The 16,302-nt window shown below is 38.5% G+C and overlaps 1 protein-coding gene across 1 annotated transcript in view; it reads left to right on the top strand.

Annotated features, from left to right (window-relative positions):
- Positions 1–16,302, top strand: part of dnah9 (dynein, axonemal, heavy chain 9) — a 229,109-nt gene that overhangs the window by 102,839 nt on the left and 109,968 nt on the right. The window contains exons 42-47 of the mRNA XM_034707459.1: positions 1,785–1,959; positions 2,778–2,951; positions 3,841–4,048; positions 6,032–6,197; positions 8,711–8,813; positions 12,673–12,912. Of these exons, the coding sequence (XP_034563350.1) occupies positions 1,785–1,959; positions 2,778–2,951; positions 3,841–4,048; positions 6,032–6,197; positions 8,711–8,813; positions 12,673–12,912 (1,066 nt within the window). The remainder of the gene's footprint in view (positions 1–1,784; positions 1,960–2,777; positions 2,952–3,840; positions 4,049–6,031; positions 6,198–8,710; positions 8,814–12,672; positions 12,913–16,302) is intronic.

The following is a 16,302-nucleotide window of genomic DNA, read 5'->3' as shown; positions in this document are numbered from 1 at the left end:
GCAAAAATACAAAAGTTTGAGCTATAATTCAACATTTTTACTATTTTAAAGGAACCCACATTTATAAATGTATTAATTTAATTTCACATATCTTGAACTTATGAGAGCAAACATGGAGATCTGATGCATCACAGGTCATTTAAATATTACCCTGAGCATGATTTCTGTGTTCTTTCCCTCAGAGAACTAGACTCATATTATCTCAAAGGTCAAAGAACTGGCAAATGGCTTCACCAAATGTTCAGGCAAATATAATTAGAGATACAAGAAGGTGCTAGTATTTAATTTTCACTGGCAACATTGACTCTGCAGGTCTTTATCTGAAAAGATGGAGGTTAGATAAGTGAGAGAAAGGAAAGCGTGTTTACTGATTTGTAAAGCAGTATTTCTGCCAAAGCATCATATAAAAAAAAACTTTATTCATCAAGATATCAGAAAGGTATTTGAGTTTTAAGGGTCTTGTTTTGACAATAACAGAGGTATCTCACATTGTAATTCATCAAACATGTCCAAGAAATAGATGGACATTGTATTGATATTGATACCCACTGGGAAATCATGATGGTACAGCAGCGAGTTATCGGAGCAAATATAGCACCAAAAAATGAATGAACACAGAATAACCATGACACCAGAAGAGAGACAGAAAGAAAAACCGAAATTCTACTTGAAATCGGCATATACAGTATAAATAAAATCAAATTATATACAGTGTGTTAAATGTGGACATAATCTGCAGGGAGGCAGATCTGTGAATGTGCAGGCGAGTGTTCAGAATACCTTTAATTATATTTCATATTTTGCAACAGCATTTATTACACATTTCTTAAAGAATACCAAACACATTGCTGATATGCACTCAAACATTCAGCCACACACCCTGCACACATATCCTACCAATTAAAATATATATAAGGAAAATACTGTAGAAGAATTGCATCTACTGGGATGTTGTAGGTATTTTAGCTATTATCAGAATCAGAAATATTTTATTTATCCAGGGGAGGGAAATTCTGTCTTTGAAGAGCTCTTATAAACAGTATGTAAGATAGTCAAAATATGAATAGAAGAAGGAATAAAATAAGATATTGATATGAATAAAATATTATAAAATAAAGTAATAATAAAGTATGTATGGAAGTGCAGAATAGTTAGAATTAGCTATGTATTATGACTTGTCTTAAGATATTATTGCATGTTGTATATTTTAGGTGCACATTTGATATTATTGCACACCAAATATTAATAATAATAATAATAATAATACATTTTATTTATAAAAGCGCTTTAAAAGGTTCTCCAAGCGCTTTACATGAAAATACAATTTTACAATAGGAAGCAAAAGGAGAACAGTGAAGAAAGCAAATAAAAGCAAGGCAGCAAAATAAAACAAAACAAGAAAAAAAATCAATCAATTATAGTTTAAAAGCCTTTGTAAATAGGTGTGTTTTGAGTCCGGATTTGAATTTGGTGAGTGAGGGAGAGAATCTGAGGTGTTGGGGGAGAGAGTTCCAGAGGGTGGGGGCAGCGACAGAGAAGGCCCTGTCCCCCCAGGTTCGGTGCTTGGGTTTGGTGAGAGGGGTGAGGAGGTTATTAAGAAAAGTCATTGCACATATTTGCATTTAAATACAGTTTAAACTACTCAGTAATCTTTCAGAAACGCCCAACATATCACTACTTTGCATCGTGTTTTATTTCCTGTAGATGTTCCAGTGTTTTTCCTTTTTGACAGTGAAACGACTAGCTGAGGTCAGCGGTGATGTAACATGTCTCTGTGTCCTCAGGTTTAAGAAGATCATCCCCGTCCCGGAGCAGAGTCTGGTCCAGATGCTTTGCTACCTGCTAGAGTGTCTGCTGACCCAGGAAAACACGCCACCAGACTGCGCCAAAGAACTCTACGAGCTCTACTTTGTCTTCGCCGCCGTCTGGGCCTTTGGGGGGGCCATGTTCCAGGACCAGGTACTGCGGGGGCCTCTGGGCATGAGAGATGCTCTCTGAGTGGTTGCATAAAAGGGGAAAAGAATAGGACACGACTGTAACAGCCAAATGATTTCTTTTTTCTACCTCCTGAAAGAGCTGCACTCTGGGTATTCCTCTCCTGCTATTCAAGCCCTGATGGTTCTTATGCAACTCAGCTCTGTGTCTCTATTTATGAAAAGTCATTTGAAAAAGTTATTTCCAGTGGAAGAAATGGGAGAGATCTCCATCTGAAAATGAAGTGGACTCTGTTCCCGCTCACATCACACAGGCTGGCTGAATTTAAAGCAGCTGGAGAGCGGCGGTGAGTAGCTGCTAAGCAATCCAGTTAGCTGCATACAGTAACGGCTTCCATCTAAGTTATGGGATAAAACTGCTCTCCTCTCGCTACAAATGTACTCCACTTTATTTTCCCATCACAGATGCATTTAAATGCTAAGTGGTTTTATTGACTATAGAGACTTGGTAGTGAATAGAGGAGACAGGTACTGAGGGAGGGCAGGGGGGGGGGAGAGGGAGGCGAGGGGCTGCCAGCCAGCAGGTGATGAGGCTGCTGCACTGTCTGAATCAGACAGATGGATAGATAGGCCTGCCATCTCTCATTTTCTCCCCTTCAGCTGCTTGGGCTCTATCTCTGCATTGTCACCGTTTATTTGTCCAGCGGTCTGTACTCACACCAGTGTAAATCAAATGCACAGATCCATAGCTACTGTACGGGGAGTAGATGCACACAGGAAGTCATTTTAGAGTATTGACCGCTCCCCCTCTGTGTCTCTGTGTGTGTCTCTGTGTGAGAACAGCTGGTCGACTACAGAGTGGAGTTCAGCAAGTGGTGGGTGGCCGAGTTCAAAACCATCAAGTTCCCGTCCCAGGGTACCGTGTTCGATTACTACATCGACCCCGAGAGCAAGAAGTTTGAACCCTGGTCCAAGATGGTGCCTAAGTTTGAGATGGACACAGATACACCTCTGCAGGTACAGCAGGCTGTTTAAGACTTTAAACTGTTCACTGATTCAGTGAGGAATTACACTGATTATTAATGTATAAAATGAATTGTATTATTCTTAAATTAACATTTTCTGAAAGCCAGTATTGTCCAAGTTCATTTTTAAGTGAGCTAGCTCAAAGTTTACACAGATTAAAATTAATTTGTTCAAGTTCATAACTCTCATTTTTACATTGTTACACGGTACAAAAGAAATGTTGTTCACTGTCTTGTATTAATCTTTCCTTTTTTTTTTTTTATCATGGAGCACGGAACTACTCCACTACTTATGCATCATCATTCACTCACAGGTTTTACCCAAATTATGGCCATAAACTCTGTACAACTAAAATATCTTGATTTTCTTTAATGTCTTAAAGTCAATTATACTTCTTGTATTATTTAATGTATGTAGTCCTGTGTCGTTAATCTGACTTTGGCTGTCATAAACACACAGTGACTCTCAGCACCAGAGCGTTAGCACTGACTCCAGAATGAACGCTGGCCAGTGGAAAGAATGCAGTTTTAAGGACATTCTGTATTGGCTTCAATCTTAAAGCAATGACACAATATTTTTAACTCCTTTTATCAAAAAGGGAAATATAATTGTTTTGACTCTTAATATTTGTATTAGCCTCAGAAATCTAGTGTTTGCCAAAGTCAGACCTTGTGATTGACATTTCTACAAAATTCTCAATTTCATGTGCAGAACTTTGAGATTCAAATGAAGGGAATTATAAAGAAGTTTATAATCAAAGTAAACATGAACGGCTGCCTTAAAGCCCTCAAGTGTATTAATATGTTATAGTAACAGGTTAGATATCAATAGACTGAAAACAGTTTTTCTTATGCATACGCTTTTTGTTTGATACATGCAGGCCTGTCTGGTCCACACCACTGAGACCATTCGAGTTCGGTACTTCATGGACCGCCTCCTGGAGCACCGTCGGCCCGTCATGCTGGTCGGAAACGCCGGGACAGGGAAGTCTGTTCTGGTCGGGGACAAACTGGGATCACTGGATGCTGAGAAATACATGATTAAAAATGCCCCATTTAACTATTACACCACGTCTGCTATGCTGCAAGGTAGGAGCCATGTGTTTTTATATTTCAGGCTTTATACTGTGGCCATGTTTAATAACTTTAACATGTATTGTGTATCAAAGCTACATTATTTGAGTTAATGTTGTTTTTGTGAAGGGTTCAAAAAAGTTTGGGAAATCAGCCAACATGGAACCATAACAACCAAACTTGGTTAAACAATGAGTAGATTTGAGTACAACGTTATCCTTTGGTTTCTATCATATAACACCTCCCATGTATGCTCCCCATTTACAGTCTGAGACTTCAACCACTGCTACCATCTGTTCCAAACCTGCGCTCACATATTAATTTTTCCCAGTCATGCACTGTTGGGCATATTTTGGTGAATGATTTGCATGCTGTAAGGTAGACTGCTAGATAGAAAAAAACTACAATTCCCTTTGGCATTTTGTCTCTCTGACGTCTTTTTGAGTCTCAGAAGAGGCTGCAGGGTTTGGCAAAGCTTGCTCTGTTGTTCACAGGACAGCATCAGGAGCAGCTGAAGTTATTTCTGTGAATCTCCTAACGACAATCAGTACAGCAGGATCGATGTCAAGATTGTCTGAGAGAAAGTTATTGTTGGATTTGGCTTAAAAGCTTGTCAGAAATGTTACATCAAGGTTACATCTCTTATTCTAATTTCTCCTTAAGTTCTCAATTTGTTGATTGTTTCGGAAACTGAAGGGCAAAAAGTTTGAAGCCAATCAAACAGTCTTAAACCAGGATCGCTGTAAACTCCTGTGGGACAAATAAGTAGTTTTGAACTTTTTAGATATCAAAGTCTTGACTCAATAATATCAAAGAGAAGATTTGAAAAGAGAAAGTGGTTTTCGAGGAGTGCACAGCAACACTTGCACGTCTCAGCTTAAGAATAAAGGTAAGGACCTACATGAGACTCAGATTTCTGCCAATATGACCTAACAATAAAATGCCAGCCATTGGCTACTCAGGCGACACATTTACACATTCAGGTGCAGAATGTGAAGGTGTAAAGATACTTTTAAATATCAGTGTTACATGTCTGACTTGTAATCTAAGTATGAATTTATTTAATTTTGCCCGGTTAATGTTTATATTTTAAAAACTGATGTAGCTGGGACTGTGGGCTGTTACAACAAGAGCATACACTATGATGTCTGTGTAAGAAATAAGTGCATACATTGAAAAATGCGGTCAAAAAATATTAGATTATTTCAAAACTTTTTTTATGATTTACAACTGTATTGCTTTTTTCTTCTTTTTTTTGCAACATTCAATACATTTACAGAATTTCATAAATGCACAAAACAGAAAAAAACAATGTGCATCTGCTTTAATCAACAAACATGAGAGAAAGAAAAATGAATAAACAAAATTGCAACAAAAGAATGATAATGAAAATAAACAAATCAACACAGGTAGATTTTTTTTTTTTAAAAAGGGGGGAAAACATGAAAGAACAATTACATACTGTGTCTGTGTTAGTTTATAGTAAAGATCTGGTAACTCTTCCACTTTAAAAGATGATCATTCCGCCTGTGATGTTAGGAAACCAGGACAGTAAAGCACTGGTCTCGTAGGTTCTTTTAATTCTTGAGATTGAAACACTTCAACCTGCAGATTGTCTTATGGCTTACTGTTGTCCTTTCATACACTGTCACATTTCTGACATGTGAGCAGATGAATCAAACTGGATTAAACTCTTTTAAGATGGTTTCATGTCGATAACATGAGGAATGCTTAAAAGAGAAACCATACATTATTTAATTAAGAGAAGCTTCATCATAAAGGCTCAAATAAATAAATCAACTTAAGTTATTTCACATTTCCTACATGTCAGGGATTTCAGGGCCCCTTACTGTACCATTCCTGCTAAATCCTGTCTCTGCACAGACCCATGGCTCTACAACTCTGAACTGTTCCATAAATTTGCAATTCAATAACACCTCTTTCAGCATTCATTTTCTGCTCCTTATATTTGTGCTCCTCCATTCCTCTCCCACACAGCGGTGCTGGAAAAGCCCCTCGAGAAGAAAGCCGGGAGGAACTATGGCCCTCCCGGCAGCAGGAGACTGATCTACTTCATAGACGACATGAACATGCCGGAGGTGGACGCATATGGCACTGTGCAGCCGCATACACTCATACGCCAACACATGGACTACAACCACTGGTACGGCTCTGTCATTTACATACTGACATGTAATATATGCATATATGAGCAAACATGAGTACATGCCTGGGATGTTAAGAGGTTGTCATAATGCCCTCGCTGCATCTTCCCACCTGATCAGGTTTGGGCCGTGATAAGACCCCAATGGAGGATGACAAAGTATGGGTTTATATTTATATAGGCTTCAGATGTTTTTTTCTCCGTATGGATAGATTAAACTGCCTGTCATACAGACTGCACAGACTGCACAGCAACAACAGCCAGTTAGTGCACAGTTTTTGTTTCCATGAGAGGAATATGCAAGCATTGTTTGAGCCGATGGATGCCATTTTTGGGAAAAACAACAAATAAATAGATGAATAAATAAACAGAGTGGAATTAAGGGGCATAACAGAAATACAATAGTTATTATCTCTCTCAAAATATGAAGAAAATTCTGACATTAAAGATAACATGTCAAATGACAATCATAAGGACATTACTGGCAGCTCAGCTAGTGGTTCTCTTACCTAAATCCTGGGTCTGAATCAGCATCAGACTGACCCTGATCTTTCACTTGAAACTGCCTCATGTATTCTTTTAACTAGAGCCTGACCGATATAGTATTTCAAAAGACTGCTACAAAAACTGATTGAAAGATAGTTCAATTATTGGAACACCACCATGCTCGTCAACAGGACTTCTCTATCGCCAATCGAAAGGAAGAAGGGATGAGACATCTGATATCATCTTTGTCAACAGCAATAGCAGATATCCATACAGAGGAGAAACTCTCCACTTTAAGTCAGGATAAGAACGGCTGCTTATGCTTCCACTTGATTTCTATTAATTTCTTTTCGGTTTTCTTTATAAAATGTAATTGAATAAAAGCAAAGAGAAGTACACAGAGTGTTTTAAAAAAGGACATCAGAGTCACTACTAGGGAAAGTGGAAGTGAAGTGGGACAACTGTCTTAATCGTGCAACAGTAAGTGACGGTGAGAAGTGCTATGACATTGAAGTGGTGGATGCTGTCAGTGCAAAAAATGTAAATATTGGACACAGGCCCTAATACATGTGCAGCAGATGTGCTGAGAGGATTGTAAACACATCCTAACTGTGTATATGATTGCTGTCACACATCAGATATCAGTCAGACATGGGTCAAAGTGGGGAAACTATGATTTCCAATATTCACTGATGTTAAACTGTGTTGTTGTTGTTTTTTTTTACATATAATGCAGAAAGCAGTGATCAGAGCGATTATCTTATACTTCCATTTAGTTACCTGCCCATTTTGTATATTTCAATATCACTCTATATGTTTCTTATATGTCCTGGTGTGAAAACTTACTTTAACATAACATACAGCTTAAAGCTACAAAGGGTGCTTGGGTTTGTTTAGCAGTGGTGTCATGTAGTTTAACCAGCAGAGGGCGCTCTGACTCTATAGTCTACAATCCTTTCAGCACTGTCTACAGAACATGGAACCTTTTAAATCTGTATTTATTCAGTTTTTAAAATCCCACATCAGTTGGGTCTTTGTTATAAAGTGTCACTCGTGGGCAAACTATTCGACCAAACCATCTTCTTAACACCATGAGCATTTAGTTTTTTTGTGTTAAATGCTCTTGGAAATAACTTTGATATTGATACCATCAGAAACCCTACATTCCAATGAGGATAGTCCCATTTGCTCAGGTAATGTCTGCTGATTGATACCCGTACATGGTCTAGTTTTGACAAGATTTTAGTCATCTTCAATTTAAAGAAAGGTAGCAGCCCTTCTAATATATGCCAGACAAATTGAGTCCATGTTAAAGTTATGCTAGTCAGGGATCCTGCAGATCCATATGAAGTCTTAAACCTGATTTTAAAAATCAGCAGCAACCCTGTAATTAACTGTCTGGTTTCTTCAGGCCTCCACCATTTTTGATTTACTCTTTAAGCTTGAAGCATTATCAAATTATACATTTCTATAGTGATCATATTTATTTCCATATTGCAAAACCCTTCCTCAAATTCTTAAGTTAAACCAAAGCTCTGTTGACTTTGTATTAGCATAGAAAAGGGAGAGTTGGATAAAAGAATCTCAGTGTTTACTCAGCCTCAGTGTCAATATGCTACACATTTTCTGGATGTCACAAACCAAATATGCGCTCAAGGTTGTATGAGCTCCTTCAACGGGCTCCTGTAGCTTGTGTGTGTGTGACACCGCGAGACCTTTCTGAACATGGTTCCACTGCGTCACACACAGGCCGACTGGCTTAGACACGCTTGGCCATTAGAGATACGCGGGGAGGACTCAGGTATGAAATTGAGAGGAGGGAGGACACCGCTGAGGCACACCAGCTTGAGAGGGAGCTGAGGCGTCCATATCAGCTGAAGCTGTGTGTGTGTGTTTGTGTGTGTGCGTGTATTTGTGTGTGTGTGTGTGTGTGTGTGTGTGTTTGTGTGTGTGCGTGTATTTGTGTGTGTGTGTGCGTGCGCAAAGCTGTTAAATAATGATTTTTCTGCATGTGTGTGCACTCCCAGGTATGACCGTAATAAGCTGCTTCTGAAGGAAATACACAATGCTCAATACGTGTCCTGCATGAACCCCACAGCTGGCAGCTTCACCATCAATCCACGACTGCAGGTACACACAAACACACACAAACACACAGACACACACTTTCTCAGAGCTTGTCCTCACAGCACATTGTGTTCTGTGGTTATGCAACTCACTGCTGAGGTTACATGTGCACAGATTCCTCATGCAGGTTATAATTTCATCTTCACACTTTCCTTCTTTCATTAAATAAGAAGACTTTTGTCGCCTGTTTTCATTCACTTAAGTCAAACTTTTACCTGTTTATGGTTACACTTTTCTGTGTGTTTGTACATTTATGTTTTCATAAGTCTGTGTGGTCACTGAGGAACTGTTGATTGGATTTAGATGAAACTAAACAGAACGATATTGCAACATGCCTCAAAACAGTGATCCAGCGTTTAGCATAATTACACTGGTTTCCCTGAGAGCGCTGGCTCATGTTTGTTCATTTTTCAGGTATATTATCTCTGACTAAAATAATGTGATGTATATGAGCATTAGAGCCCAGTTAGAATAATTGTTTATTCATGAGTTTATTATGAATTCTGGCTTATGTTAAGATATTTTTATCTAAAGTTTTTAAAGGAAAAGGCTGCCTGCTTTTATTATTTTCCATAAATCTCACTGAATCCTCACATATGGGAGCATGTCTGAGTTAAAGCTAAATACATTTTGATGTTTATGGAGCAGATGTGATTAAAGAAAGAAAAACTCTGAGTGGCTCATTACATAGTACATTCTTAAGCTTGAATTAAAAAAAAAAATTCTCAAAGTAGTTTGTGAAGTGATAGGACTGATAGGTGGCTGCTTTGTTAAGTAAAAAACCTTATTGAATTGTTAACGTTATTGTCAACCACTTGTAGTAGAACTGCTCGATATGGGAAGAACTAAACTTACAGTACCATTGCCTCAATCCATAGCAATATGAAAAAAATAGTGTATACAGATAAGTGCAGTGTGTTTTGTGTACATTATAACTTAAATTTCAATCACATGTTTACTATTTGGGTCATTAGGTATAATTTCTAATTTCAACTGCTCTCCACTTTTACCTCTCTGCATCCAGCTCTCTGTCAGCAGTTTTGTGTTGAGTATTATGTCAGGTTATATGTGACAGCATGTTCATGTATAGATTTCCAGTTAGGGGCTGCACTATAGTAGTATCAGACAGCATACTGCAGATTCATCAGGGTAAAATCAGAGTTTAGTTTCTGTTCTGCATTAAGGATAAAAAAAGGGCCGCATGTATAAAGTGTTCTGGGTCGTATCTTTGACATCACACGTCCTGCATGGTAAGTATCGCTTCCAAAACCTCACTGTTAAGCCCGAACCTGTGGTTCTAATTGCTGTCTGTTGAGTTGTTATGCTCTGCTGCATCATGTGCTGCAGACAGTGCTGAGATCATTATAAACTGCTGAGTCAAACTCTACTCAACTTAACTCTATACAGCAACTTTCATACATACAAGCAGCATGCAGCCCAAAGTGCTGCACAAAATATCTGAAATGGGTTAAATAATAAAAGAAATTATCAGAAAAATACTTCAAAATAAAATAAAATCGATACAGTAAAATTAATGAAATAAGTAAGAATAGAAAGCAAAATTAAAAATCAGTTAAAGTTAAAAAGATAAGGTAAATACAAGAAATAAATAGACAACTGAATACATAAGATCAATAAATGTTGTTGAAACAATGCTTATAATAATAAAAGCATCTTCTTCTGGACAAATTGCATAATGGAACGCTTTCTAAATCAACCCATGCATTGTGTTCTGCATTATATGTTTTGTAAAAATAGTTTTCATGTGACACATATCTAAAAAAAAACTTCACACTGATGTGGATAAATCTGTGCCAGGCTAAAACTATTGTGATTTCATCAGCTAGAAGATATTGTAGATCTCTATCTAACCCCCTCAGCACTGTGTAGCACATTTAGCATCACAGCTGAGAAGATGCTGGTCTGTTAGATATTAGTTAGATATTCTGTACGTTTTTTCTCACCACAGATACATTTGAAGTATCTTTACAGAGTTGTATTGGACAATCAATCCACACGGGAAAGGTTTTGATTGAAATTCAGCTCAAAGAATTGCAGTGATGTTGATAATCAGTAGATTTTTCCTCTCTTAAACAAATAACATATTTATCTTAAAGGAACCATGCAGGTCAGGCTCTACAAAGATCTGCTTCTGCTCCTGTGTTTAGGCAATTTATTTAGCTCAATTTGAACTTGTGAGTAAGGCTTGAATTAAAGTTAAATAAAAGACTTATATCTCTATTTTTCTTTATCTTATACAAATCCTCTTAAAGGCTCTAAAATCTTGTCATTTTCCATCTTTGAATACCTAAAAATTCTCCCTTTGTATGATCTCATTCAGAAAGGATAAGTCATGAACACAGTGGAAACTACTTTATGTAAAAACACAAGTGGATGATTATAAAACTCTTTTTTCCTCATAATAATATCTTTATTAATCACATGAGTTTAAAGTAATAAAACGTCCAGCTTTGCTTTTACTGCATTTTTTAACTGTGTCAGTCAAGCTGTTTTATACTGCAGTATAAAATGCCTCTGCACATGATGGCTGTTCTTTCTCTTTGTGTCCTCAGTAAGTGCTGACTTCTTGACACATACTCGTCCCCATCAACCACAAAGTTAAACGTGACCCCTAAAAGTAAAGTAAACCATAAGTTTTTAGGGTTTAAACAGATGTATTAGAATATGGGAAACAGCATTAAAACTGAGAACAAAAGGAGACGTATACAAACAGTGCTGCAGTGCTGGAGCTCTTAATCGCACAGATGAGTGTGGCTGTTAAACACTGTGATCGCAGCAGGAACAGAGGAATGCTTAAACCTTATAGTTGTAATCTGCTTCCCCACGGCTCGACTGTATCTTATTTTAAATAAGGTCATTATAAAGCTATTCCACTGAAGTCTGTGTACCAGAAACACCCAAAGTCAAACACTCTCCTCTATCCTTGACTTTTAGAGTCCGTGGAGGACATTATTCATTCTCCACTTGTTCAAATGATGCACCAAAAGCGTTCACTCTGGATTATTGTGGACATTATTTCAGAGGTATTTAAACATTTAGAAGGTCATACATATTGTTTAATCGAAGCAGTAGTGTGTATTCAAACCCTGTAGCTTTCTCATACACAGAGTTATGAATAATTGAGGTGAGAAAAGACGTCTTCGGTAAGATCAGCTTTCAGAACATTTCACCATACTGATGTGAAAACACACCGCTGTAACCTTTTCTACTGACTGAGAAGTCAGAGAAACTGAAGTGACAATGATTTTTGGCTCAGTTCAGAGACCTTGCTCGTGTCGACTGACACAAAAGAAGTAATCAGTGGAGTATCTGTTGGCCATAAAGATGATCAGGCTCATTATAACCTGTCCTCAAAGATCACTGGACAGAGTAGATTGTTGAGGAGTTTAAATCTGGCACTGAATTTTAAAATGATCTCAGTATAAGACTTTAAACCATTAAAGAGCGAAGAAAACAGCACTGCACATCCAACTTCTTCCTCTGGTTGTTTGTAATATAAGGAGAGTATGCAAGGATTCTTGATACTATCCGTACACGTATGTGTGTGCCATAAAGACAAGGATGTTTGCTACCCAGCTCATTACTTATACAGCGTATGATCAAAGGATACAATTTATAATGAGGGAAAACCGAAAACTGAAGTTGGACCTCGCTCAGAGGCTTTTCCAAAGCAGAGTGATGTATTTACAGGTCAAACTTAAAGATATCTAAAAGTCTGTTTTGACTGAGCCATCACTTTGTGCTGCAAAAATCCAGAAGGTGACTTCTCTTTTGATGTTAGAGGATAATCGACTGCATCATTAACGAGGCGTTCACTGTCTCCATGTTTTTCCCTCCGTAGCGGCACTTCTGTGTCTTTGCCCTGTCGTTCCCTGGAGCAGAGGCCCTGAGCACCATCTACACCTCCATCCTGACCCAGCACCTGAGAGGAGACGGCTTCAACCCCGCCTTGCAGAGGAGCTGTCCCACCCTGGTGCAGTTAGCCCTCGCTCTGCATCAGCGCGTCTCCACCACCTTCCTCCCCACGGCCGTCAAGTTTCACTACATCTTCAACCTGCGGGACCTCTCCAACATCTTCCAGGTGACACAAATAGAACAAACACAAGGGATTCATCTGCAGAGCGACCCCAGGTTAATCTATCCGCAATTAAATGTCAGAAGTTCAATCGAAGTTAGAGTTAGATTTTTTGCCTCAATTCATTCTGTATTTTTTAACTGGCTCTGCTTCCCACGTGGAAGAAGCCAGGCTTCTGTCACTAATTTCTCATCTAAATTATTATTGATTTAAGAGCGGGTCTGAAAGTCTGAAATAAGTCTGAAATAAGTGTAACAGAAAATAGAATGGATTTGCACTTCCATGGCTGTTAGTGATGATTTAATGTATTTAAATGAATATAATATCAGAGCGAGGAGGCTGTCGAGGGAGAAGCTTTCGGGGCGATATTTCTGTCAAAATCCTCCACGGTTTCATGGAGGGCAGGCGCTCTCATTTAACACACTCTGTCGTATAATTAATGCTTTAAGCCACTCAGCTATAAGATCTTCATATTTCATAATTCCATCTCGGAGAAGACAAAGACAGCTGCAGGATCTTACTCTTTTCTTATCGTGTGATGTGCATAATATATAGGAGTAATGATAATCTATATGCTCCTTTTTTAAACTGCAGTGATCAATATTTTTATATCAAAGGAAACCCACTGAGTGTGTGAGAAAGGGCTGCACCTCACTCAGAGTTTTGTGAGTCGTATCCTTTTCCATCGTTTAAAACGAGTCTCTGACTTTTACTGTCTCTTTTTTTTAATCCAGCACCACAACCGAACTTCTGCTGGAGCCGACACAAGTCTCATGTTTTACCTCTATAATGCATTTTTCCACTTTTTTAACACACTTATACACATGCAGTCTCCCACATATAAGTGTCTGAAGTGAAATCATTGTGGTTTTAACCCTTTATTTAACTGGAAGGAGAAGTTCAGTGAGCTAGAGAGACAAAACTCATCAGGAAAACACTCATTATGACTGAATGTATAAAAAACGTTTTTCCAAACAAGACTTTGTCTTGAACCTCAAGCACAACAACATAAATGATGAGCTCCTCTTCACTGTCTGCCAGTCACTTCAGGATTGAAAGATTTGATTTATATAGAACTTTTCTTAACAAAGTTACAAAGTGCTTCACAATAAAAAATGCAGAAAATTACAAAGCATATAAAAATGGTGCAGACAAAAAAAAAAAAAACAGGACATCAGAATGCAGAACGATACTCATGATTTAGGATTGGAGAAATGCCTTATAAAAAGGTTTTTAGTGAGGATATAAATGTAGTTAAGGTTGTGGACTGTCTAATCGGCAGTGGCAAGGAGTTCCACAGTCTTGGAGCCTGACTGAAAAGGCCCGGTCACCTTTTGTTCTAAGGCAGGATCTGGGCACAACCAGCAGAGCTGCATCCACAGATCTGAGGGACCGCCCAGGTACATATGGGGTTAAAAGGTCTGCTAAATAGTTTGGAGCCTGTCCAAAATTTTAAAAGTAATAAATAAAATCTTAGAATCGACTCTATAAAAAAACTGGTAGCCAATGTAAGCTGGCAAGGACAGGAGTGATGTTGTATTGGTGTGTTGTTGTTCCTGTTAAAATCTGAGCGGCTGCATTTTGAACTAGTTGGTGTCTGTGGAGGGAGCTCTGACTGATACCTGTTAAAAGTGCATTACAATGATCCAGACAAGAAAAAATGAAAGCATGGATGACTTTGGACAGATCGGAGGGGCAAAGGAATGATCTTATTTTGGAGATTTGTTTGAGGTGGAAAAAGCAGGATTTAGCTGTATTTTTCACATGAGTGTTGAAGCAGGGATCAGAATCAAATGTCACTCCTACATTTTTGACTTATATATGTTGTTAAAGCCCTGAATGGTCTGTATCACTGCCATCCTGAGCCCTCCTACAACCTCAAGGTCTCTTAGAACCTCTGACGTGGTTCTCTTTGCAGTCCCCCAATCTCAGTTTGGACTTAAAGGTGATCAGGCTTTTGTTGCGGTATAGCCCCTCCATCTTCAAACAGGTCTGCCCCCTCCGTTGACTCATTTTAGTCTCACCTCAAATCTAACCTTTATATAATAACGGTTGAGCTCCTTCATTATAACCGGGAAGCTTGTTTCCCTTTTCTCTATACTGCACTCTCTGTGTCCTTTGTTTTGTCTCATTTTTTTGATACCTGCTTTGGTTTTTACATCTTGTCTTTCATGCATTGTGCAGAAACACAATCATTAAAAATGCATTATTAATGCATCGCATGGTTACTTGTGAGGGAGGAAGGGAGAGGGTCATTTACTGAAAATACTTCAACAAACATCATAAGCTTTTTAAATGAGGTCCTGTTATTTACTGTGATTGTAGTGCTTTATTCTTGAACTTGCTTGTTCACAAACTATTTGAATCTGCTCACATCGTGTCCTTCTCTTCTCCACACACACACCTGAACATCTCCTCTCTGAGCACACACCATTCAGCCTTGCTCTCTGCCTGCTTGTGTCTGTGTTGACTTTCTTTATCAGCAGTACGATCTATAAAATCAACCAATTAACACAACTCCCAGTTCAGAACATTGCATTAATACTCAAGATCACATAACAGACGATATACATCGGCCATGTGTCAAGACTTGTTGTCATTGATGAAGAACATCCAAAAGATCCATCCCAGAGAGCTTCTTTTTCGTTTCTGTTGAAAGACGTAACGGCTGGTTGAAAAGTTTTTTCAACATGTGTATGGAGACCTTGAGAAAACATTTATGTGTAGACCAAATTATATCAAGTCCATGAAGTCTGCTTCCGTCACAAGATCCATCATTCACAGCGTTTTCAGTCACGTTTTGTTTATATTTCGGCTCATGGTGATGCACAGGCTGTATCAGAGTTAAACGCAGTCATCAACAAGAATAACTGATAGCCCAGAGATGGGTTTGATCCCACAACCTTCTCTATACAGGCTCAGCACTAACTACTGTCAACCCACAAGTCTATTCACTTCACAAGCCGGTCAGGTATCAAGCAGCTGTGATCAGCATCCAAGGGGTCTCTCAAATGTCCAAGTCCGAGCTGCAGTCGAAGTACCAGAAAATGTGCAGTCTTTTGCTCTCTTTTGTGAGGTTTTTCAAAATGCTCCTCGTCTCATTAATATCACACAGCCCATGATATTTAAGATTTTTGAATGAAAGATAGGCAAACATTGAAACCATGTCTTTTCTTGGACCAGATTTCAAGAACTGCTGGAAAACGAGGTCCGAGACATGCCATCACTGTGACAATTTCCATCCTCCATCCATCCCTTAAACAAAAACAGATCAACATTTTGAAACAAGAATGGGTTTTCAGGCGTTGATGTGATGACTGTATTGTAGTTTGTTGAAATTGAGTCCTAGAAGTCTGCAGAGGGTGAAATGCTACCATAGTAAATAGACGCAACTTG

Source organism: Notolabrus celidotus, chromosome 18 (assembly GCF_009762535.1).
Source record: "Notolabrus celidotus isolate fNotCel1 chromosome 18, fNotCel1.pri, whole genome shotgun sequence".
Taxonomy (NCBI): Eukaryota; Metazoa; Chordata; class Actinopteri; order Labriformes; family Labridae; genus Notolabrus; species Notolabrus celidotus.
Note: the sequence above shows the minus strand (reverse complement) of the source record. Positions and strands in the feature narration are given on the sequence as shown.